Source organism: Octopus sinensis, linkage group LG2 (assembly GCF_006345805.1).
Source record: "Octopus sinensis linkage group LG2, ASM634580v1, whole genome shotgun sequence".
In the NCBI taxonomy this organism is placed as follows: domain Eukaryota; kingdom Metazoa; phylum Mollusca; class Cephalopoda; order Octopoda; family Octopodidae; genus Octopus; species Octopus sinensis.
Genome location: NC_042998.1, coordinates 87,384,608 through 87,411,463, shown reverse-complemented (window position 1 = coordinate 87,411,463; position 26,856 = coordinate 87,384,608). Strand labels below are relative to the sequence as shown.

Sequence of the window (26,856 nt, the reverse complement as noted above, 5' to 3'; positions counted from 1 at the left end):
TAAAAACAAAACATTCAACTGTATGCAAATACATAATAATGCATACAATTTCCAGAATGTCAAAACTATCTGCCTGAGTTCTTGAATACACTTTAACCTCAATAATTACAATAATTTGGACATTTATATTTCACATACATACATACATACATACATACATACATACATACATACATACATACATACATATACATACTTACACACACACACACACACATATGTATATATACATACATATACATATATATGTCTAAAATATAGAGTAGAGAAAATTGAAAATGCAAAATGTTTAGGCAGTCTGACAGCCTAAACTTTGTGTTTTCAATTTTCTTACTCTATATTTTTTCACCTTGGCTCTCTATGAACACTCTGTAAACAATCCATATATTTAAAAATATATCTATAATATATTTAATATTATACATACATACATACATACATACATACATACATACATACATACATACATACATACATACATACATACATACATATATATGTGTGTGTGTGTGTGTGTGTGTGTTAAGTAGCCTAATGGTGGGAAGAGAGAGAGAGAATGAGAGAGAGAGAGAGGGTGACAGGATAAAGACAGGATAATGGAAGAGGGGGCAATGGAAGAGAGAAAAAGTGTTGGACAAGTAGACAAGAAAGGGAGAGAAGGATAGAGAGTAATAAAGATGAGTGGTAATGATTGGTAAGAGGGTGAGAGAGAGAGAGAGAGAAGGAGAGAGTGATAGTTGTCAGTGGAGAGGAGAGTAACAGAAGAAAGAGAATGAGTATGTTTGTAACAAAAGTGGTTGGTGGCAAGGAGGTTAAATATAAACAAAATATGGTGAAAGAGACCCAAATGTTGATATTCTATATTCCATCTTCTGTTACTAACACCGTTATTATCATTATCACCATCATCATCATCATCAGTTTTGTGTCCATTTTTACATGCATCCTCTGGTTATGTTCGGATCTCTCAAGTACACTGTTTCATCACTTGTAGCAGTCACTCATCATCTCCTTCAGAGAGTTCTGTCTCTTGAGTTCTGTCTTTACCACTTCTTCCAATGTTTTCTTTGATCTCTCTTCTGCAGGATCCATCTGCTTGGAGTGCTCAATAATTCTGCATACAACTGATATCCTCTTTATGCATTACATGCACATAATTCTGCAGTATTCTCTCTTGCAAGCTAGCTCTAATAACTTTTATATCGAGTTTATTACCATTAGCCCATTTTTGCTTCAACATTCACACACACTAACATTAAACATTTAGTGAATTCGTATATTGTCTCATTTCTTTCTATACTTTGAAAATTTTCTTCATTCACAATCAAGATGCATTGTACTTCACACACAAGAAACCTTCATTATGTTCTATATTTTGAGGGAGAAACCCTTTGTTGCCAGCAAGGGTTCTAGTTCCCTAAACTTCTTCCACTTCATTCTTACTCTGGAAATATACTTTAAAAACACCAATCTCAAATGCTAATAGATGTCCTAAGTAACAGAAGCTATTAACTACTCCTAGGGAAACTTGGGGACATTTAAAGAAATTTTATTTCACATTCACTGATAGCCACTCCTATGCATATGCTACATATGAAGTGTACTTCCCTTGTCAACCTATAGTCAAGGCCCCACTGCACCTCTTGTACATCCATAGTTACTTGTGTACACTATATAAAATTCTTACCTCTCCTCTTCTCCTTTTCTATATTCTGAACTATTTTGATAACAATACAATCTTGTCTTCATTCCTGCTAACAAGAACGTTTGTCATTACTACTAGGTTTACTTTAAGGCTTCTTGATTAAAGATAGGGTTTTCAGGTTTGGAATTTTTCTTTAATTCTTCTACTGATCCAGCAGTGAGAATTAAGTCATTGGTAGGCCGAAATTCCTTCAGACAGGCAATTTTAAACTCTTTTTGTTATGATCTGAAGAACTTATATCCAGAGGGAAGCTGAGAACTGAACTTTGAGGACCATCAGCCTGCATATAAATTCCTCACTGATCTCATTTCTAACTCCCAACTCACTGATGACACTTTTGTAGATGGTTTGCATGGCTATTTTAAGCCATTAACCTATACCTATCTTTTCTTTTTTTTCTTTTTTCTTTTTTGTGACCATCTATCTAATTACATCCAGTCAAAGCCCTAGAAGTACTTCTTTAGAAGTTTATTTCCAAAGAATTGTGTCGGTGGTACTTTATCCGGCATTAACCTGAATTGCATATCATGTAGACTAATTATCTTTCTAATCATTGCATTATAATTCTTTCAACAGCTCTCATAATTTAGTCCATCAATTTGATACTTCTGTAGTAGCTTCTCTCAAAAGCTTTTTTACCCTTGCAGCAATTTGATGGATGAGACTACTGTGCCAATTGTTAGGTATGACATCTCCCTGTATTGCCTCACTGACCATATGATCTGCCTCAACATATGATCTGCCTCAACATATGATCTGCCTCAACATATGATCTGCTTCATCTGTTATCTTCAGCATCTCAGTGGGCTCTCTTGAAGAACCAGCAGCCTTCCTTGCCTTCAAATACCTAATTCTGCTTTCAACCAACCAGCTGTTCACTTTTATAGCATATCATCTTTTTATCATGCATTCTTTTTATTCAGTCTTAGCCTCTCATAGTAGCATTCTTTTTCAGTGTCAGTGAGGGCAAGTGTTTTGTTATTCCATATATACTACAACAATGTTATGATTCTCTCTAGAATATTACTTTGTTATTCAAAACATGAGAAATCTCTGATCTTCATATCACTGAATGTGAGCAAATCTCTTATTTTTACCTTCTCCTCTTGCTAAGTATACCTGATGTCTAACTTTTTTAGCTATTTGATAGTTTTCTTTACTCATCACATTTTTTTCACTCCTTCAAGGTCTGTTTTTTAGCTTTTATAGCTACATCTATGATACTTTCCGTCCCCATACCTTCTTCCATATAGCCAAAATTCTGCACCATAGCTGATCTATTGCTTGCAGTACATTGTCTCATAGAATTCCTAGTCGTTTGCTATGTTATAAATCTGTCTTATCATAAACATCAACTAGTACTTCTCTGAATGTATGTCTGGTCAATGAGTGTTTCAACCTCCATATTGTCTAGATCATCCTGTATGTCTGACTGTTTAATTCTTATCCTAAGGTCACTGATCACTAGTTTGTGATGAAACAGAGAGAGATCTATTATTTATAACCAATTGCCAATCCCATTTTCTGGTGAATATTTAATTGATTTGGCTTATGTGTCTTCCTGATTGGAAGGGAAATCAGATAGCTGGCTGGTTTCTGAAAGTTAGTGAGGCAAATAGTTAAGTCAACTACAACACAGAACTCCAAGATTCTTGATTTCTCCTTATACCTAATACCTTATTCAAGCATTCAAAGTCACAACTTCTGACAAGGTCACTGTCATTCATTATTTAGGTGGTCAGCAGCAGCTTTTCATAAAAGGGATTCCTCTGTTCCTCTACTAACTCTTACTGCAGTACACATGCAGAGATAAATATCACTTCCATGTTGTTCTTGACTAGTCTAAGTTTAATCATTCTAAACACACTCAAACCATCTCAATTATTTTATCCATCAACACCAATATGCCTCCTCCATTCACCCCATCATCCTTTTTCCCCAACCAGAAGAATTCATATCTGTTTTTTGTCCACGAGGAGTCTGACTCTCACTTTTCTCCATCATTTCTCCTGTATATAGAATGCATTTAGTTGCTTCTAATATTGCATCTCTACACTCTCTCCATACCTACCTGTCGTCATGCCAATGTTGAGGGTGGAAGCCCTAGAGTTCTGAACCTGGCAAAAAGAGAGGAATAATCAGTGGCAGGTGGGTGAGCTGATGTCCATTTTCTGACAAGAAAAGGTGAGTTTCCAATAGTGGATGAATAAATTGTTATCTGTCTGTTTTCTGCATCTGAAAGGAAGAGAGTTTGCGCGATCGTGTTGATGACAGCCAGATGACATAGCCAGTTATATCCACCATTAATTGATTTACTGTTTATTTCGCTCAACCACCAACAAATTATTACCAATAATTATTAACATGGTGGGTGTTAGTCCTGTGTAGCCATGCAGATGGGGTGGTGCTAATTATGTTTGATGTAGACAGACATTAGCAGTAATACCTTGTATGCTTATACAGATACTTGAGGACATACACATGACACATACACCTACAAGACAAACAAAGATGAGCTTTTCTTACACATCTAAACTCAAGTACAAAATTATTTTTAATTTCAGGAAATTATCTTCTTTTTTATTATTATTTATTCAGAGTTGCTAACAAATATTGTTAAGTTTTTATTCTCCTCTGCTGTCAGTGAAGGAAATTTTAATGGATTAGAGATTTATCATATATGACATTTAGTGCCCCACCACCATCATCAACTTTGTTATCCATATTCATACCACTTATCCTGTTGAATTATTTTCTCTTAAGTCCTTTTCTTTATAATTATGCAAATTACTCCTTGTCAAGAATATACTAAACGTTTCTGTATAAGTAAAAATTGTTCACGATTATTCAGAGATGTGAAGGACTATGCTAATGAGGCCAAAGTGAAAGTGAAATGCATCCACAGCTGTGCCACTTCTCCCACATAAAAAGAAAAAGATCAGATTGATCACTTGTCCTAAGCACCTAAACATGTTAATCCAGCCCCGAAATTATTTTTAATGTTTTGAAATTATCTCCCCTCCTTATTCAGGCTTGCTAACTGCTATCACTTGTTTTTTTCTTTTTGCTTTCTTCCTCTGATTATGAAGAAAGCTTTAACAAACTAAAATCTATTGTGTACAGCTTTTGACACACACCATTATTGACGTGACTTTACATATATATGTGTGTGTGTGTGTGTGTGTGCAAAAATCACGCAAAAAAATTGCCAAAAATAATTGCTGTGTTCCATAATTTATTTCGATTATTCCCAGAATTTATTTCCAAGTTATAAAAATTGTTATTTTTACTGCCATACAATGGGACTGAACCTGGAACCATGTGGTTGGTAAGCAAGCTACTCACCACACAGCCACTCCTGTGCCTATATATAAGCATTATCCTGTAGCTTCAAGATTTCAATGATGTGATTATTTATTTTTAGAATCACATTATAGAGCAAATGTGAAAGGCTGGATCTGGCTGGCTTGAACATAAAATAGGTAGAATATTAGAATCAGATATGGCTGGTTTAAATGCTACAGAATTAGGGCAGTGATCTGGCACAATCGTTAGCATTTCCTCCAATTCAAAACATTTTGAGTTCAAATTCTACCACATTCAATTTTGTCTTTCATCCTTTCAGGGTTGATAAAAGAAGGTAATAGTCAAGTAGTGGAGTTGATGCAAACAACTAGACACCGCTCCTTAAAATTGCTTGCGGGCCTTGTACCAAAATGTAAAACAATTATAGAGCAACAGAGCTGTGCATTGTGCTTTCATTGATTACATTAATTTTCCTTTCTTTTTGTTTTTAATTTTCTGTATCATGTGCGGGGTATGTTTGCATGTGTGTGTGTGTACGTGTGTGTACTTGTATACACACATACATACATACATACATACATACATATATATATATATATATATATCTATATATAAACGGCAGTTTGTCTGTCTGTGTGTCTGTCAGGTTGTACCCTCGCCCTGACCACGGCTTTCAACCGATTCTGATGAATCTTGACACACATATAGCTCAATGTCATAATTCAAAACTAATGCAGCGAAAAGTTTGAAAAGTTCCCCCAGTTCTGAAAAAAATTGATAAATTCGACATGGGGTCAAGAATCTAAGCTTTTTATTTGCAACACATTTTCTGTTGTAGTTTCTGCAACTTGCAATCGATTTTCACCAAACTCATGGTGAAGCTTAATGTTACCCTAAGAAACTTAATTCTGACGTTAGTTTCCCATGCAATACCTTACCATCAGAAAAAATCGATAAAATCATGCCATTTTGGGAAATCGCGTTCAAATTCAAGATGACATATTTTCGACAATATCTTTCACAAATTGGCAGGAATTTTTTTAAAATTCACAGCGAGCATCATGTCTGCTCCAGGGGCTCTTACATACCCGGACAATGCCGGGCTATGCTGCTAGTATATATATATATACATACATCATTATAAGATGCATAGGGTGTATAGCTAGCTTTAGATTTAATTTCTTTCATACAATGGTGGTACAAAATATGTACACATATAGACACACAAGTTAGAGGGAACATTACCTCATTATGATAGTGATTATGATACACAGCAACAATGATGATGATGATGATTTCTAGTCAAATCACATCAGCTTAGCAACAATCCTTTGAATATTCAATGAACGTGTGCAATATTGAAAGCAAAACCCTATTGTGAAGACAGTATGCCTCATAATAAGGACATGAAAGCCACAACTGGAATCTTAATCATGGCCATTCCTTTTGTTCTCTTGAGATGATTAATTTTTCCAATTAGAATAACTTCTTTGCTAATAAAAGTATTGAATAGTAAAGAATAAATTGTTATAGAAACTTAAATATATCAAATCCATGGTTACCTGTATTAAATTGGCTGCTGTTGGTATTTGACGATTAAAATGTTTTTGGCGCTGTTTCTGCTGAACCTTCAAAGCAAATCCTGAACCGAGAATCCCCTACAAAGAAATCAAATGTTACATATGTATATACAATATATATATGATAAACTCACACACACACACACACACACACACATTTATGTGTGTGTATATATAAAAGGATGTGTGTGTATATATACACACATACAGGCACATACTTGTATACATACTTCATTATAAGATACATAGGGTACATAATTAGTCTTAGCAAGGTATTTTTCATGAAAACAATGTAAAAAAATCCATATAGATTATAAATTATTTAAGACTGAGACAAAAGTCCATAAAGGGTAAAAATAATTGTGTGTGTGTATATGCATGTGTATGTAAATATGTATATACATAAATACATACATATACATAAATACATACATACATACATACATATATATATATATATATATAGAGAGAGAGAGAGAGACTAGATAGATGTGTGTGTGTGTGTGTGTGTGTGTGTGTGTGTTCACATATATATTGGGTCATCCCATAAATAATGCGGTTTTTTCAATTGCATGAACTAAAATCATTGGAAGATAGGATAAACTACCTGCATCAACTTGCTATAAAAGCAGGCAGTAATTTTACCCTGTACTTATTCATTCTTAGTACAAGTTTTGAAGAATGCAGTTTAATTTTAACAGTTATTTTTTCAGAGCTATAATTGAAGTGACAAAGGAGCATATTCATTACATTTTTCTTTATGAGTTCAATAAAGGCAACAACACAATGGAAAGTGCAAAGACTATTAATGCAGTATTTAGGGATCGGACAATAAGCATAAGCCAGTGTCAACGGTGGCTCTAGAAATTCTGAGCCAGAAACTACAGCCTAGAAGACATGCCCCATCCTGGAAGTTTTGTATGGCTCGACAAGGATGTCCTGCAAACACTGCTGGAACAAAATCCCATCATAACTGTTGAGGAATTAGCAGAGAAGCTTGGATTCAGTCATTGAACCATTTATCAACACCTGCATTCTATTGGAAAAGTCAGAAAATTGGATCAATGGGTTCTTCACAAACTTCCTGAGTCTAACCACATGCAGAGAGTGAATGTGTGCTCTTCTTTGCTGTCATGTCTCATGAATGAACCTTCTTTAGACTGAATAGTAATTGATGACAGGAAATGGGTTCTTTATAAAAATGTCAAACACCGAAGACAGTGAGTAGGGAAAGGAGAAACACCAGCACCCCAGGCTAAAGAAGGTCTTCACCCACATAAGGTGTTATCTGTTTGGTGAGATATGAAAGGTTTAGTCCACTTAGAACCTTTGAACCCAAACCAAACAATAGCAAAGAAGATCTACTGTGAACAGCTTGAGCAGCTTAAGTCAGCACTAGAAGAAAAATGGGATCTTTTCGCTTTGACCGGCAGATTTTAAAAATAATTTCTTTGTAACTAAACACTTTTAAACTTCGTATACTGGTAGAATGTGCTACATAAAACATCTTTTTCTCTTGGCTTTCTTGAGAAAATTCTGTAGTTTGTAAGCTATTTGTTGTTTAATTTCTTGCATTTTTCAGCAATTTCAACCAATCAATGACGTCTATTGAGGTGAATACAATTTCTGCCGTAGTTCGTCAAGACATTTTCTGGCAGTGTCATATCAATTTGTCACTGTTATTTATGAGAAAAAAGATTTTGTCTGACCCATGCAAGCATGGAAAGTAGATATTAAAGTTATGATAAAGATGATGATGATGATAATGATGATGATGAAATACAATTTCAAAAATATCAGAGGACATGAGACTTATGTAACCTAGACATTTTCCTAAGTGTCATAAGTATTATAGGATATTTAACAGCAGCACACAAGAAGTTACCTACTTTTGTTCAGAGAACTTCACTTCACTGGTTAACCAATGTGATGTGAAAAGACTTGAAGTCAATGAAAATTAAAATAACTATAAATTGAATGGTGTAAGCTGAGCAACTGTCATTCTAACAGCATTTGCTTGATCAAAGGAGTAATATAAAGAGCTAAAGTCCTAATAGATGATAGCTCTACATACAAAACTTACACCATAACAACAAAAAATGGCTTTAGAATAGATTTTCTAGCACAAAATTTCTTTTACATATCCAGAAAACAAGTCCTCAGTTACTCTATTCAAACAAGTTTCTCAACTGAAAAAGCTGGTTTGGCCCCTTTCATAATCCATTGGTCAATTATAGAAACATGGGTCCTACTGTCATTCTATGAAATACTTGTTATGTATAAGTGGGAAGTATTTTATCCTATTTCATATGAATCAGTTTTAAACTAAAAATCTGAATTACTTAAAAGCCTGTACCACCTAAGCTCCCCTTTGCCAGTGGTACGTAAAAAGCACCATCAAAACATGTTCAATACCAGTGCTCCCCGACTGGCTCCTGTTTGTTTCACAAATTTTTGCTTCATAAATTCTTGGTTTCTAAAACGGTTTTTGCTTGAAACTTTTTCTCTTTACTTCAGATGTTATAACTATATTATAATATTATACTTTAACTAACTTTATATAACCCTGTTCAAATGCAACATGATTCCGTTTTATCTGACTTCATTTTATTGAATTTTAATGCTTTTACTGTTTTTTCATTAACTCTCAATTGTATTAGCTAACAGTGTTAATTAATTCTAAATGACATAATTCCTTGTCCAATCAGCTCTGAATGTTTATTTGATAATTTACCAAATAATTATTCCTTGTTTGTAAATAAATATTCATAAACCAATGTATTGTTCCAAAAGTTTACTTCTATCTGGCAATCTGTCACATTAAATTCAATAAAACATTACATACATCCACACACACATTTACATATGTATGTATGTAAGCATGTATGTATGTATGTATGTATGTATGTATGTATGTATGTATGTATGTATGTATGTATGTATGTATGTGTGTTTGTATGTATGTATGTAATATTTTAATTAGATATTTGAAAATGTAAATTTATTTTCTTTGTAAACAAGTTAATGATGGTAAAATTCAGAAATAACAACATTGTACTGTTTGTTAAAGATCTAATTTCTTCAGACTGTACTCTACAAACTCTTACATCATTATTAAATTTTGAGCATGTTTATATAGTTAATTACATTTAATGTAATTAAATATATTCAATTTAATTAAATTTACTTAATGTAATATTCTCTCTACAAACTATATTTTTATCTCTTTCCAGCTCTATCCTAGCCATTCTTATCTTCTCTTGTATAATATGAGTAGCAATGTAGCTCCTCTACTGCAAGAAACATGTTCTGTTTTTGCCCCTTCTCTCACATTTTACCTCCTCATCCATTACACTAAAACTGCCTCTTTCTCTCTACAATAGCCCAATTCAATTGATGGGAATCTATGTCTAGCAGGTCACATAGTGATTTTATTAATGCTGTACTATGTAAAAATAACAAACTGTAAAAATACCAACTGTAAAGAGGTTGACATTAGTAAGAGTATATGTCAAGACCTCTGCTAAAACAGACATTGGAATACGATGCAGTCCTGTTACACCATCCAACCTATGCCAGCATGGAACATGATCATTAAACGATGATGATGATGATGATGATGATGATGATGAAGAGAAGGAGGAGAAGAAGGAGGGGGAAGAGGAGGGGGGATTCTCTATGTTTTGCTGTACTTTTTAAGCTTCTTTCTCAACATACACTAATATCAGTTCAAAACAGAAAACTGATAAATTCAACTGTCAGTTCTTATGATCATAGACACATCCATAAAAGTTTTTTCAAATAACTATATTATGACTCCTGAACACACACACACACACATATATATATATATATATAATATATATATATATATATATATTATATATATATATATATATATATATATATATATATATATATATTCTCTCTCTTCTCATAATTCAGAAACCTTTTTTGTAACAAGTGTAATATTTGTTAAGATATATTTTCATATATTCAATTAAAATTAACTTGTGTTATGCTGTATCATGTTCTGTGTGTGTGTGTGTGTGTGGTGTGTGTGTGTGTGGTGTGTGTGTGTGTGTGTGCGTATGTATGTCATCATCATCATCATCATCATATATATACATATATATCAGAAAACATGATACAGCATAACACAAGTTAATTTTAATTGAATATATGAAAATATATCTTAACAAATATTACACTTGTTACAAAAAAGGTTTCTGAATTATGAGAAGAGAGAGAATATATTTTCGGATTTTACCGAAAAAGCATAGTGTTTACTGATTTTAACCCACGCTGGTGGAAAGGGGAGAGCAGAAATTCTTCGCTTGCATATTTTGGGTGTGCTGGCACTGTTAGTTTCGAGCAGATCTTCAGAAGCGATAAGAAGCCGAAAGGGTATGCTCCTACTTTCAGTGTTTTCAAATCCAAACCAAGGAGTTCTGAGCTGATGATAGAAATGTCGAGTTGACTATTCTTGAAACGTACGTTCTCAAATAACCTTTGCATTTGATTTTTTAATGTCTTTACCCCCATACTTTCGTGAGTTGAATTGAGCAAACACTATATGAGAGAGATTTTCTTTAAGTATTAGAAATAGTTTTAAAAAAGTTTTTTTAGCTACTATTTCTAATGAGTTCAGTATGTGGCAAAGTAATTTATTTTACTAAGCCCTTTTATATAATGTAATAATTTGAATTCGCCTTAAATGGTCCCTTTACATACTGAACACTTGGTGAAATTGATTAATAATTAATTAATTTTACCCTCAATTGTTGAAATTATAATTCATCTCTCTCTATTTAATGTTTCGGATTTTACCGAAAAAGCATAGTGTTTACTGAATTTAACCCACACTGGTGGAAAGGGGAGAGCAGAAATTCTTCGCTTGCATATTTTGGGTGTGCTGGCACTGTTAGTTTCGAGCAGATCTTCAGAAGCGATAAGAAGCCGAAAGGGTATGCTCCCACTTTCAGTGTTTTCAAATCCAAACCAAGGAGTTCTGAGCTGATGATAGAAATGTCGAGTTGACTAATCTTGAAACGTACGTTCTCAAATAACCTTTGCATTTGATTTTTTAATGTCTTTACCCCCATACTTTCGTAAGTTGAATTGAGCAAACACTATATGAGAGAGATTTTCTTTAAGTATTAGAAATAGTTTTAAAAAAGTTTTTTTAGCTACTATTTCTAATGAGTTCAGTATGTGGCAAAGTAATTTATTTTACTAAGCCCTTTTATATAATATATATATATATATATATATATATATATATATATGTATATATATATTTGGTTTATAGATGAGAGACAGATATTCTCCATATAGAATACACTTCATAGTGCTTAAGAGGTTTAAACTTGAGCAGAGGCTCTCCAGATAAATGGCTTCCATGAAGAGATATATTATATCACCAACACTAAGCTTAAAACTAACATAGCACATCTTTTTCCCATTACTAACCCGGAATCTATGGACTCTACATCAATCCAACAACTCTCAAAAAAAAAACCCTTACACATCACACTCAGCTGCCCCACTGGCTACCCCAAGCCTAAAACAACTTCAAGCCCCCCTCCTGCTCCTAATCAACCCACTACAACTACACACTCTAAACATTCTAAGGCCTGGAAGTGGGAAACCTTATGATTCACCCTACCTTTCTCTCTCCAAGTTAAATCTCTACCTAAACTCTTCTTTAAAATACTAAAATCTATTTTTCTACCACAGCATAAATACCATCCTATTTTTAACAAATTATCTGTGGAAATCTCCTATTCCACCACACCTAGTTTGGGATCCATAATCGCCAACTCAAATAAATGCAAACTCCAACACCAGTCCTCAGAACACCTAAACTCTCACACTGCACCACAAATTAATCCACATATTAACAATAGCACAACTCTTAGTAACCCCACTCTCTTAAATAATACCAGACCCAAGCCATCATCCCACAATACTACCTCTGCAACAACAAATACTAGCTGTAATACCACCTCCCAATCTAATACTGATACAGATTGCACTTCAGGTTCTCCCCCACTAACAATGAACTAATAGAGCTCAAATTCACTAGTAATAAACTCCAACCACGGAGTAGGTAGGAAAACTTGCAGTTGTCAGGTTTCTCAACTATGCCCTCTTGGAGGCTCCTGTCTACGCAAAAATGTAATCTACAAACGCTGTGTTATAACACCGCACTCTCACCAAGTAAGGATATATATCAGTGGCACCATAGATTTCAAGTGCTACTACTGTGCACACATTAAGTCTTTCTCCAATCCAAATTCTAAATTATCAACCTCCTTAGCAATTTATTTACACAATCTTAAATCTCAATATATTCCATACACCTTATCCTGGTCCATTGCAAGTGAGGCCCCCTCATGCAATGCAAACACTGGCAAATGGAAGTTATGTCTAAAAGAATCATTAACCATTCTTCACCTTCATAACTCCTTATTACTTAATAGATTTTATGATGTAATTTATTCTTGTAAACACAGGTATTACTCATCTTTCATTCACTTTGCTAAATCTATGTAATCTCATAACTTTAAGTATCCATACCCAAAATAACCTTAAACTAAAACAAAGTCAGTCTAGCAACCTACTACTTAAAAAATTCACCGCCCCACCCCGCTCTTATTTTTCCTCATACACACATTTCCAAATTCTTCCAAATTCATCTAATCCCCTACTTTCCACTTCCTTCTTAGCCTCTTCACATTCCCATCTTCAAAAGTTCTTAACACTACCCCACTCCTTTGAAAACTAACCAATCTATCTCTACCCCTCTCTATTCAGATCCCTCTATTGAATTTCACACACCTCTCTGTACCATAACACCCACCTTCAATACCAACCCAGTTCCTTTGCCCCATTAACAACTACTAATTTGACCACCTACTCACCCATCACTCTATCTTCTCTCATACATCTCTACATACCTTACTAATCTCCCTCAACCACTGAACCAGTCAACTTATTTCCCTCAAATAATAGCCATTCTCATTTTCACTATCTCAACTTTTAGCTCTGTAGCCTTAATACGAATTAACACAAAGGTTACTCTTCACATACTTCCCTCTTCCTTCCACCTACTATGACTCCCTAATAGCTTCATTAATAACCTCTAACACTGAATTTTTTTCTCATCCCACTACTCACTATCTAAATACCTCCTAACTCCCCCTTGGAATCAATTTATAATCATTATTTTGGACAATCAAGCCATCCCCCCAGAAACAGCTGTTGGACTCAAAAATTTTATCCAACCCCTATAATTCTTGATATCGTTTCGATTCTGAGTAAGTCAGCCTTTTTATATATAAAAATGTATATATTTTTTGTATTAAATGTATTTGATATTTTTTGTAAGCCGACTTGCCTAACTTGCTTATCCTTACATTTACTCCAATCATCATCATCATCATCATCATCATTGTCATTTAACGTCTGCTTTTCATGCTGGCATGGGTTGAACAGTTTGACTGAAAACTGGCACGCCAGGAGGCTGCACCAGACTCCAATTAGATTTGGCAAGGTTTCCACAGCTGGATGACCTTCCTAATGCCAACCACTCCAAGAGTGTAGTGGGTACTTTTACATGCCACTAGCATGGGAGCCAGTAGGCAGCACTGGCATTGGTCATGCTTGAATGGTGCTTTTTACATGTCACTCACACAGGTGTCATTTGGGTGGAACTGTCATAAGCCACACTTGAATGGTGCATTTTATGTGCTATTGGCACAGGTGCCAGTCAGCCAGCACTGGCATTAGCCATTCTTGAAAGGTGCTTCTTACATGCCAGTCAGGCGGCATTATCATCAGCCATGACTGATTTCATTTCGTTCAACAGGTCTTCACAAGATATGACATACATACATACATACATACATACATACATACATACATACATACATACATACATACATACATACATACATGCATGTATGTATGTATGTCTCTTTTGCATTTAAGCATTTAAATTTTTCCACTAAAGATGGGGTTGGTTTCTAACAGATACAAAACTCCATCATTGGAATATAAATAATGAAAATATTGTCACATTTTAAACTTGAGAAAAGTCCTACAAAGTTTCATTGTTCCGTTTACCGATTGTATTCGCAGTCTGTGAATCAGCTAGTTGATTCCTTTTTATGAAAATCCAAGCTTATCCAGACTGGCAGTTAGGCATTTACCTAGAAAATTATTATTGGTGTAAATGTAAATTTGTAATGTGGATATAGAAGCTGGACTTTCAAGGCAGTTGCCCATAGTTATCTTCGTATTGATTTTCAAAGATATATTCACCTCAGTAGGACAGCTGACCTTTATGGCAGTACATACTTTTTCTTGTCTGTCCCAAACAACTATCTCTGTTATGCTTACACTTTAAAGATGTTTTGATGGGAATGTTCCACAATTATTCCTTGTGCTGGTATTTGCTGGCATTCCAGGACAGTAATTCTTCTGAATAGCATTGAATATTGTTTTGCAACAATGTCATGTCACAGAGGGAGGTAGCACCTTGATGACATTTTTGGATAGCTGCTAATCATGTGTGATGTCTTCTACAGAAATATTACATAATCTACAGTTACAGTTACCTTTTGGAACTCCACAGGCTTCACTGTCTCTTTCGTTGATTAGGTATTTAGTAGCAATCTCCTATTCTTGAATTGCAAATGTGTGATGTCACTTAGCAGTTACAAGTTCAAGAGAGGCTTCACTTCATGTCCATGAGAAACATACTCATGCATGATCTTTCTTCGAGCATTTCACCTCCAGATCTTCTTTGAGGTATGCTAGTCCAGTTGATTTGGGATTGTATGGGAGGTCATCAGGAAGAGAGTACTTCCTGAGGACTTACTTTCAGCATATAGGATATTGTTTTCTTCACTTTTCAGTACTAAGTTAATGAATTTATTTTTGTTGCTATTGTCTAGCAAGTGTTGTCTGAGAAATGCTATGCGGCATTCAAAGGCTCTCTGCACTGATCTCAATTCCTTACCTCCTTTATCCCTTCTTATCACTATTTTTGTGGAGATTTCTAGTTGATGTTAGAATCTTGTGGGTTTTAATATCTATGGGGTGGATTTCTTCTACAGACCAGTCATGTACCCCAAATGTTGGAGTCAGCACTGGTACTGCAAATGCATTGTGGGATATTGTCTTGTTGTAAAAGGAGAGTTCAGACTGCCATATCTTTCTTAGTCTGGAGTAATATTCTTGGGTCACTCTATCTTTATTCTCAATAACTTGCTATGATATATTTTCATGGATACCTTGGTACTTGTAGTTTGTGTGCATGTGTGTGTGTGTGTGTGTGTGTGTGTGGTGTGTGTGTGTGTATGTGCACGTGCATGTGTGAGTGTGTGCATACACACACACACACACACACATATATGGAGACAGAGATAGACCGACTGAAGGACAGAAATTCTATAACTGTTTTGAATAGAATTTCTGAATCCAAGCCAAATACAATAAAAGAATGCGTTTAGTGGTGACAGTGTTGTTTATTTGGCTATTGTTGTGGCCATCAGCTGCAGTATAACTAAAGTTGTTTACCAAGTCATCTTTTGAATAACAAAATAAGTTAGTATTTTAGAAGAGACATTTTCACAGTGTCAATACAATACCCAGAAAACATGACATAGCATTTGAAATATCATGCTGAATTTAATTCAATATATAAAAGTATATTTAAATAAATATTAGATTTCCTGCCAAAATGTTTCTGAAATATGAATAGAGAGAGAATATAAATTCAGAAGTTATAATAATCTCAACAATTTCTGCAGAAATATCTGTGATAAAACTGATTGCTGATTCTGTTTTGAAATGATGTCAGAGATTGTTGAGAAAAAGTTTAAAAAGTACAAGATTGCATAGAGAATATTACATTAAACAGTTAATTAAATGAAATAGAATTAATCACATTTACTACAATTGACTATGTGAACAAACTTAAATTTTGATATTACTGTAAAAGAGTTTGTAAACTATATTCTAAAGAAATGAGATATTTAGCATATAGTACAATGTTGCTGTTTCTAAATTAAGCCATAATTAATTATATACAAAGAAAATGAAATTTACATTTTCAAATATTTAATTAAAATACGTTACAAAAATAATAATGGTGAAATTAATTAAAGAGTTCTAAAAGAATTGTAATTGCTTAGTTGATCTGAATTTGGTGGAACAAATTAACTTTCTATTATTAGCTATGATTGTTGGGTTAAGAGGATCACTTCACAACCACAAAGATTCCTGTTCATCCTACTACATTGATATCATGGGCAACTGTTTTCTGGTATATATTCAAGTTAAACAATTTCTTGTGAGTAAAATTTCAATTAGTAACAATTGCACAGAAGCCTGGCTTGCATATATATGTGGATAGATAAGTCTTATCCTTCTACCCTGATGAAGGAGGCTCTGAAGTTTACCAATATTTGTTTACTTCCATTATTATCATCCCCATTTAACATCTGGTGTCCATGCTGGCATGGGTTAGATGGTTTGACTAGGCTGGCACACTGGAAGGGTGTGTCAGGCTCCTGTCTGACTGGCATGTTTTCTATGGCTGGATGCACTTCCTATCACCAACCACTCCAAGAGTGTAATGGGTGCTTTTACGTGCCACTAGCATAGGTGCAATTTGTGTGACACCAGTATATGTCATGACTGCAATTTTGCTCATCTTCATGGGTATTCTCAAGCATGACATAATGTCAAAGGCTTGGTCATTGTCTGTGTAAGGCCCAACACTTGAAAGGAACTTGGCCACTTTGCCTCCATGAGGCTCAACGTTAGAAAGGAATTCAGCCACCTTGCTTTTATGAGGCCTGCTCGAAAGGAACTCAGCCACTTTGCCTCCATGAGGCCCAATGCTTGAAAGGAACTCAGCCACTATGCCTTTATGAGGCCCAACACTCAAAAGGAACTTGGCCACTTTGCCTCCATGAGGCCCAACGTTCAAAGAATGATTTTGTACATGCCACCAGCACAGGTGCACTTGGCCTGATGGGTCCTCTTAAGCAGAGCACACCGCCAAAGGTCTTGGTTAGTAGTCATTGCCTCTGTGAGGTTCGAAGTTTGAAGATCATGCTTCACCACCTCATCCCATGTCTTCCTGGGTCTACCTTTACCACAGGTTCCCTCCACAGTTAGAGATTGGCACTTCTTTACATAGCTGTCCTCATCCATACATATCACAAGACCATACCAGCACAATCATCTTTCTTGCACACCACATTTGGTTCCCCTTATGCCTAACTTTTCTGTCAAGATGCTTACGCTCTGTCAAACATGCACACTGATATTGGCAGTACATTTACCATCAACTAACATCTGCCAACATTATAAAGTAACTCTGAGCGCTTAAAAACAGCTGCTGGAATTTTAACAACTACCCTCTAATTCATTGAGTCTATGTAATATAAGCAAGCTTGCTCTATGAAAAATATATATATATTTATACTTGATTGTTTACGATTTGAAAATTTTGAGTCTGCCTTTTCTTTTTAAATGTATAAATGTATATATTTCTGGAAATTGTGTTTTGTAAACGACAGACTATGCTGATGATCTTGCAGATATCTGCGTGTTTTATATACATAGATATTAATAAGTGAAACCAATTGGTATGTAGGTAATCGTTTTTATTTCTTATGTTTTCATTTGTCTTGATCATTTTTTACACTTTGGCGTTTTTGCTGAGATTCTTTTCTTGAGAACACATTCATGATGGTAATGGCGATTTGACATCTATGTTTAGCATATAGGGTGTCCACTTTAATGGTCATTCCTCTTAATTTTGTTTAAATATATATATATATATATATATATATATATATATATATATATGTGTGTGTGTGTGTATGTGTGTGTGTGTGTATACATATATATTGCGTGCGTGTGTGTATTTGTGTATATATAGTGAAAAATATAAAAAGAAAGGAAATGCACAGAAATTTTATGTTGAACGAAATATATATATATATTTCTATGAAATGGAATATTTGCATAGTCAACTTGCCTCACTTGTGCTGATCATAACTAAAAAGTTAGTGATGATGTTACAATTTCATGCTATCATAAAAAATTTTCATTCCATGTTAGTAGAAGAAAGGATATTTTGTAAATGAATCAAGAGGCAAATACACACACACACACACATACATACATACATACATATATATATATATATATTGTCCAACCTAAAATTTCTGTGCATTTTCCTGTTTATATTTTTCACTACAATTCATCAAATGGAAATTTTTTTGCAAAAATTTTTCACTACAAATATATATATATATATATATATATATATACATACATGTGTGTGTGTGTTTGTGTGTGTGCACGTGTGTGTGTCTGCGTGTTTGTGTGTGCATACATGCACACATATTGTTTGTCTCTACATGTCTTAGCATTTTTATCAATTGGACAGCAGTGATGTTATTAATTGCTCATGTAAATGCCAATCCAGCAGCTTGGGCATCTGACATACAAAGATATGGAATAAGGTACCTTACTTGATAACAAATAAGTACAGGTATAAAAAAGAGCATCAGGTTATAGAATACTGTTAAAATGATGCTCAAAAATTCTCATCAAATCTATACCAGAATAGAAGTAAAAACATGTAAAAATGAATAAACAAATAAAAATTATGAAAAAACTGTGAACTGAATCTGTGACACCAATATTTTAATAAACCACAGTAAATTATAACTGATGATAAATGGCTTTAATTTGATAGAGTATCAATTCCAGTCTAAATTGCCCAGATGATCCTTATGGTGAGATCAGATAAAGTACATAGTATAATGTTATCTGACACACACATATATATGTGAAGGATGTGTACAACAATTAACTGAAGGAACAAAAAAGACAAAAACAAAAACAAAAAATGGATAAATCAATTTCATCAGCTAAATTTTTATCTAGAGTCATTAGAATTTCAGTACTTGGAAATATCAGTATTGCTTATCTGGAAAATAATCAGGTTCAAAGAAAACAAAATAAAGTCAAGTCCTACAACTAGAAACCAACATGACAGAGATATAAGACTGATAAGGAAAACTAGAACAAACAGACACAAAATATTAGCAAAAATGGTGTCTTTGAGTTTGAGAGAGAGACAAACAAGGAAAATGTTTGCACAGAGGAAAAATATATAAAGACTTTCATCTGGATATAATCTAATAAGAGAGAAATACTGAATGTGTATAGTTAGTGTGATGCTCACATGGCAAAACAACAATAAAAAAAGTAGTGGATATCAGTAGAGATAGGTGGTATGAAAAGGAAGAAAATGAGAGACATTGGGAGGAAGAAAAGGGCAATACAGAGTGAGAGAAAGGTATTGTAAGTCACAGTGAGAGATGACAAATCAGTTACAATAAATAATATGACTATGTAAGCTAGAAATGAAAAATAATGGCAAATAATGTGCATGACAATTAACAAGATTTCAACAGTGCCAATCTTATGTAATATAATATGAAAAATCTCTCTCTCTCTCTCTCTCTCTCTCTCTTTCTATATATATATATATATACACACACACACAGGGTTGGCCAAAAGTCATCCGACAGTAAATCAAAATTTCATAAATTCTATTTGTAATTCTTTATTGACTCGAATGGAAAAATGTATCGCTCAAGGACTTCAGTGTGAACAATTCTCATATTTAGATACTTGTATTAAATTCATTCAGTTTTTAAACATAAATAAATCTTAGAATTAAATGGTTTTGGTTAACTGTCAGGTGACTTTTGCCCAACCCTGTATACATATATATATATAAGTTCATAAACAGTTTTTTGGGCTTTTTAGGGCTTTTTTTCTATAAAAACACTCGAAAGTGTCATTAGTATGTCGATCTATGACAAAAATTGTAAATCCACTCCTGACAAACTGGAAGAAAGAAAGAAAGTTACCCAAAGACTAAAGGTTTGATCCAAATATTTACAATAGGCAGAACTACCCTGAGGGTACAATCAAGGCTAGATGATGGTGGTGTTAATCTGAGTGACAGGGAATCTGTGGAAGAGGTAGACCCAGGAAGACCTGGGATGAGGTGGTGAAGCACAACCTTCGAACATTAGGCCTCCCTGAGGCAATGAGTAGTGACCGACACCTTTGGAAATATGCTGTTCTTGAGAAGACCTGGCAAGCCAAGTGAGACCATAACCCATGGCCTATGCCAGTGGTGTAACCAGCCCACTTATGCATACCTTTCCTTCATTGGACACTAAACTCTACTTGTGAAGACCTGTTGAGACAAGTGAAATCGAAATCAAATTCAATGACAGAACTGCATGACTGGCATCCATGCTAGTGGAGCACTACAAGCACCATTCGAGTGTGATTGTTGCCAGGGCTGCTGACTGGCTCCCGTGCCAGTGGGACGTAAAAAGCACTATTCAAGTGTGATCGTTACCAGCATCACCTTACTGGCACATGAAAAACAACATTCAAGTGAGGTTGTTGCCAGTGCTGCTGGACTGGTTCCTGTGCAGGTGGCACGTAAAAAACACCATTTGAGTGTGGCTGTTGCCAGTACTGCCTGACTGGCCCTCTGGCCTGTGGCATGTAAAAGCACCCACTACACTCTTGGAGTGGTTGGCATTAGGAAGGTCATCCAGCTGTAGAAACCTTGCCAAATCTGATTGGAGTCTGGTGCAGCCTCCTGGCTTGTCAGTTTTCAGTCAAACAGGTTTTTTTAAATTGTATTCTTATCTTATATGTATTGAATTTTAATGTATATATCTATGTTATTATGGTTCTCATTTTGTTAAATAAATAAGTCAACATTCTAATATCCTAAAGCTGATAAACCAATTAAATAGTTTCTCCATTTTCTTATTTGTAATATAAATTAATGGTAAAATATTTCTTTACCTTCACCCATTTAATACAATAAGTAAGTTAACTGCATTGCAATTAAAAACACTTGTGTATTAATAATTTGGGTATTATACCTATTTCTTTATTACCCACAAGGGGCTAAACACAGAGGGGACAAACAAGGACAGACATAGGTATTAAGTCGATTACATCGACCCCAGTGCATAACTGGTACTTAATTTATCGACCCCGAAAGGATGAAAGGCAAAGTCGACCTCGGCGAAATTTGAACTCACAACGTAACGCAGACAAAATACCGCTAAGCATTTCGCCCGGCGTGCTAACGTTTCTGCCATTATACCAACAGTATATTGGATAAGGATATTAGTAATATTAGTTTCTGGGTAATCTTCATTTCACAATACACAGTATAGGAGATTCAAATATATAGCATACCATAATACAATAAACAGACATATATGATAGATGTAATCTTATTAATTTTAAAATCATATTCATATGTCATAATATTATAACAGTTATACTAGAGTTACTGCATTATAATTCATCATACACATAAGTACATGCGTGTGTGCGACAAATAGATGTATATGCATATATATACCTACGTATAAATATACACAAATATCTATATCAGATTTCATTTCCTTTACATCTTAACGAAAGTATACAATTTCACAGAATATTGTGTAATAAAAGGTCATGTATGAAGAGATAAGAGATAGACTACATTCTTGTTATTCGTTATTTATTAATATTTTAATGGTTTAAATCTATCAGGGATTGGGGTAATATTATTATTAATAATAATAATAATATTAGTAATAATTAAATATTATATGTGTACTCATATACATGGATGTATATTGTTGCACTCCAGTATGTGTATATATATGCATATATATGTATGAATAATTGTCTATATGCTTGTACATATGTTTAATTATGTCTATTTATATGTTTATGTACATATATAGGTGTATATATTTGATTATGTATGTGTGTATGTATGTATGTATGTATGTATGTATGTAGTATGTATGTATGTATGTATGTATGCATGTATATATATATATATATATATATATATATATGTATATGTAAGCATTATTTGTTTATATATATATATATTGATTTGTACGTGTATCTTGTTTCATGTATATATTTATATTTTGAATGTACTTTATAATCTCTGACGAGGCCTATGGAAATATATAAGTACCTCATTTTTTAACTGCCTACAACCTCAATAAATTGACTTGTAAGAGCATAACAAATTACTTTTTCCAAAGGCTGAAACAGCTGTAAGAGTGATTTTAAGGATTTCAATAATCTATATTAAGGTTTTTTTTTATTGTATTCTTATCTTATATGTATTGAATTTTAATGTATATACGTATGTTATTATGGTTCTCGTTTTGTTAAATAAATAAGTCAACATTCTAATATCCTAAAGCTGATAAACCAACTGAATTTTTCTCCATTTTCTTATTTGTAATAAAAATTATATATATATATATATATATATATATATATTCACATTTATTCTGTGTTAACATAAGTAATATGTGTTGTCCTGAAGAACCATTGTGGATTTGTACCCTAAGCACTATGAACACCCACTGCAGAGGATGCAGATAACTACACTAGTGAAATGCATGTAGGTAATAAATGATATAAACTGTATACCATGTTTATCATATTCCCACCTACCACTGTTGTGTATGGGTATATGTCATCATTCATCATCATTCATTTAGCATCCGTTTTCCATGCTAGCATGGGTTGGACGGTTCAACTGGGGTCTGGGGAGCCCGAAGGCTGCACCAGGCCAGTCAGATCTGGCAGTGTTTCTACAGCTGGATGCCCTTCCTAACGCCAACCACTCCGAGAGCGTAGTGGGTGATTTTATGTGCCACCGACACAGGTGCCAGACAAGGCTGGCGAACGGCCACGCTCGGATGGTGTTTTTTATGTGCCACCGACACAGGTGCCAGACGAGGCTGGCAGACGGCCACGCTCGGATGGTGTTTTTTATGTGCCACCGACACATGTGCCAGACGAGGCTGGCGAAGTATATATATATATATATATATATATATATATATATATATATATGTATATATATACATACATAATATGTTCAATATATATATATATACATATATATGTAGATATTGCAAAAAAATATCACAAACAACAGAAAAAATAGCTTAGTAAGTAGTTTGTATAAAAGTTTAACTTACTGCTGGTAAAGCAAAAAATGAAATTGCGAAAACAGAAAAACATGAGGCAACAATTCGTCCCATCCATGTTTGGGGTACTGTGTCTCCATATCCAATTGTGGTCACTGTTATCTGCAATAAGAAAATAATAATAATATAATAATAATAATAGTGATGATGATGATGATGGTAGTGGTGGTGGTGGTGGTGGTGATAGTCATAATTGTGTAGTAGGCACAAGACCAGAAATTTTAAGGGAAAGGGATTTGTTGAGACCATACAACCCTATACTTGACCATTAAATCATCAACTCCTGAAAGGATGAATCATGAAGTAGGCTTTGGCAGGATTTGAACAAAGAACATAGCATGCCAGAAGAAATTCCACAGAACATTTTGTCTAATACGTTAACAATTTTATCAGAAAGAGAAAAATATGTATAAGTAAGTTGCTACTGAGATTCTAATATATTAGAATATTAAAATACCATAAGATATTAAAATGTATGATATCACAATACTATTCTACAGGGTGCTGGTATGACTGCGTGGTTAAGGAGTTTTCTTAACAACAATGAGGTTTAAGATTTTGAATCCACTATGCAAGTCTTTGAGCAAGTATTTTCTGCCTTAGCTGTGAGTTGACTGAAGCCTTGAAAGTGAAAATTGCTGCATGGAGAATGTGTAGAAGACTGTTAGTGTGACTGTTACTGATCTTGGATGGCAGACTGAACCTGTCACCCAGATTAACACCACCATCATCTAGCCCTTGATTGTACCCTCAGGGTAGTTCTGCCTATTGTAAGTATTTGAATCAAACCTTTAGTCTTTGGGTAGCTTTCTCTCTTTCTTCCAGATTGTCAGGAGTGGATCTTACAATTTTTGTCATAGATCTGCATACTAATGACACTTTCAAGTGTTTTTATAGAAAAGAAAAAGCCCAAAAGACTGTTTATGAACTTATATCCAATCTCATAAGAAAATTAATCATAAATATGGAAGATATTTTTCCAAAAACCATTTATTTTTATAATGTAAATTTTCTTAGATGTTGACAGCTAAGTTTTGACATGATTATCAAACAACCAGCTAAAAGAGGAGAAATTCCCATCACGTTGCCAGCACAACATTGCACCTGCGATCAAAACACAGATCGAGACATAGTTTTGTGTTTTGGTCACAAATAGAAAAATTAGAGTTTTAACACTATAAGTGCTGTTTATACTTGAAAACTGCTGATTGTTTTACAATAATTGTTTTTATTCTTACCAAATCAGATTTGAGCCTGTTGCAGCCTCCTGGCTTGCCAGTTCTCAGTCAAACCATCCAACCCATGCCAGCATGGGAAGCGGACATTAAACAACGACGATGATGATGATGAGAAATTTCACTTTCAATTGCTTTTCAGTTACTTAGTCAAGGAAGAAAGAGCAGAGCCCATGACCCTTATTATTTTCAGGGTCTTTAAGACTGGTAGAAAGAAGGGAGGTGGTTATCCTTAAACTGGAAGCTTGGTTCAAGTGCTTCTTTGCAACAAAGTGAACTCTACTAAAGGCATGCAAGGACCAGGTAGCGGTATTAAGCTGAGGGACATATCAAGTCCGCTATTGGAGTTGAACATGATAGGATTTTGAACTGAAAATGCAAATAACCTGAACAAATACCACAAGACATCTTGTCTGATATTCTAATACTACTCAGTTCACTGTTCTGGATTGGTCCTTTATTTATCAAACCCCTAAAAGATGAGCTCACAACCATGTAGTTTCAGGTTCTCCACACTGAGCGAAAACAGTAATTTCAATGTCATGATAAGCAAAAGCAAAACTGATCAGTCTAAAATATATTAAAAAATATATTAAGACTATGTAAAGTGTGTGCATTTTCTTTCTTTTATGTTATATATATATATAAATATATGTCTTGCAGTGCAACTCACCATGTGGGGATAATCAAAATTCCTCCCTTTTTGTTACTATATATATACCCTGGACAGAAGTAGGGGTTCACCAAGGATTGGTCCTTAGTCCCCTCTTATTTATCATAGTCCTCCAGGCAATAACAGAGGAATTCAAGACAGGCCACCCCTGGGAGCTCCTCTATGCTGATAACCTTGCTTTAATAGCTGAGTCATTACAAGAACTAGAGGAGAATTTCAGGTGTGGAAGCAAGGTCTAGAATCGAAGGGCCTTAGAGTTAATCTAGCAAAAACCAAAGTCTTAGTAAATAGGAAAGCAGACAAATCATAAATTCCTTCAGGTAGATGACCTTGCTTGATCTGTAGAAAAGGTATAGGTGGAAACTCCATAAGACATACTCCATGTAAGCTATGGACACATAAGAGGTGCAACAATATCAAAGTTTTTGTGTGTGGCAGATGCACAGGAGCAATAAACACTGAATATGTACAGAAAACAGATTCCATCACATGCCAGGGGATAAACTAAAAGTAGCTGATAACGTCCATTACCTAGGTGACCAAGTCAGTAGTGGGAGTGGATGCTCTGAGATCGTAGTTGCTAGAATAAGAATAGCCTGGACAAAGTTCAGAAAGCTTCTACCTTTGCTGGTAATAAAGGGCCTCTTGCTCAGAATGAAAGGTAGACTGTATGATGCAGGTGTGCAAACAGCCATGCTACATGGCAGTGAAACATGGGCTGTGACTGCTGAGGACATGTGTAGGCTTGAAAGAAATGAAGCTAGTATGATCCGCTGGATGTGTAATGTCAGTGTGCATACACAACAGAGTGTAAGCACCCTGAGAGAAAAGCTGAACATAAGAAGCATCAGATGTAGTATGCAAGAGAGAAAACTGTGCTGGTATGGTCATGTGTTGCATATGGATGAGGACAGCTGTGTGAAGAAGTGTTAGACCCTAACAGTGGAGGGAACCTGTGGAAGAGGTAGACCCAGGAAGACCTGGGATGAGGTGGTGAAGCACAACCTTTGAACATTGCCTCACAGAGGCAATAGCAAGCGACTGAAACCTTTGGAGATATACTGTGCTTGAGAAAACCCGGCAAGCCAAGTGAAATCAAAGCTGTGGCCAATGCCAGTGTCACATAACCAGCCCATTCAAAAGTACTCTTCAATCGTTAGGTAATATGCTGTGCTTGAGAAAACCTGTTGAGTCA

General features: G+C 34.7%; 1 protein-coding gene across 1 annotated transcript in view; it reads right to left on the bottom strand.

Annotated features, from left to right (window-relative positions):
• LOC115232605 (potassium voltage-gated channel subfamily KQT member 1) overlaps window positions 1–26,856 on the bottom strand; it is a 367,422-nt gene that overhangs the window by 21,691 nt on the left and 318,875 nt on the right. The window contains exons 7-8 of the mRNA XM_036515059.1: window positions 23,745–23,855; window positions 6,574–6,669 (exon numbers count right to left, since the gene is read on the bottom strand). Of these exons, the coding sequence (XP_036370952.1) occupies window positions 6,574–6,669; window positions 23,745–23,855 (207 nt within the window). The remainder of the gene's footprint in view (window positions 1–6,573; window positions 6,670–23,744; window positions 23,856–26,856) is intronic.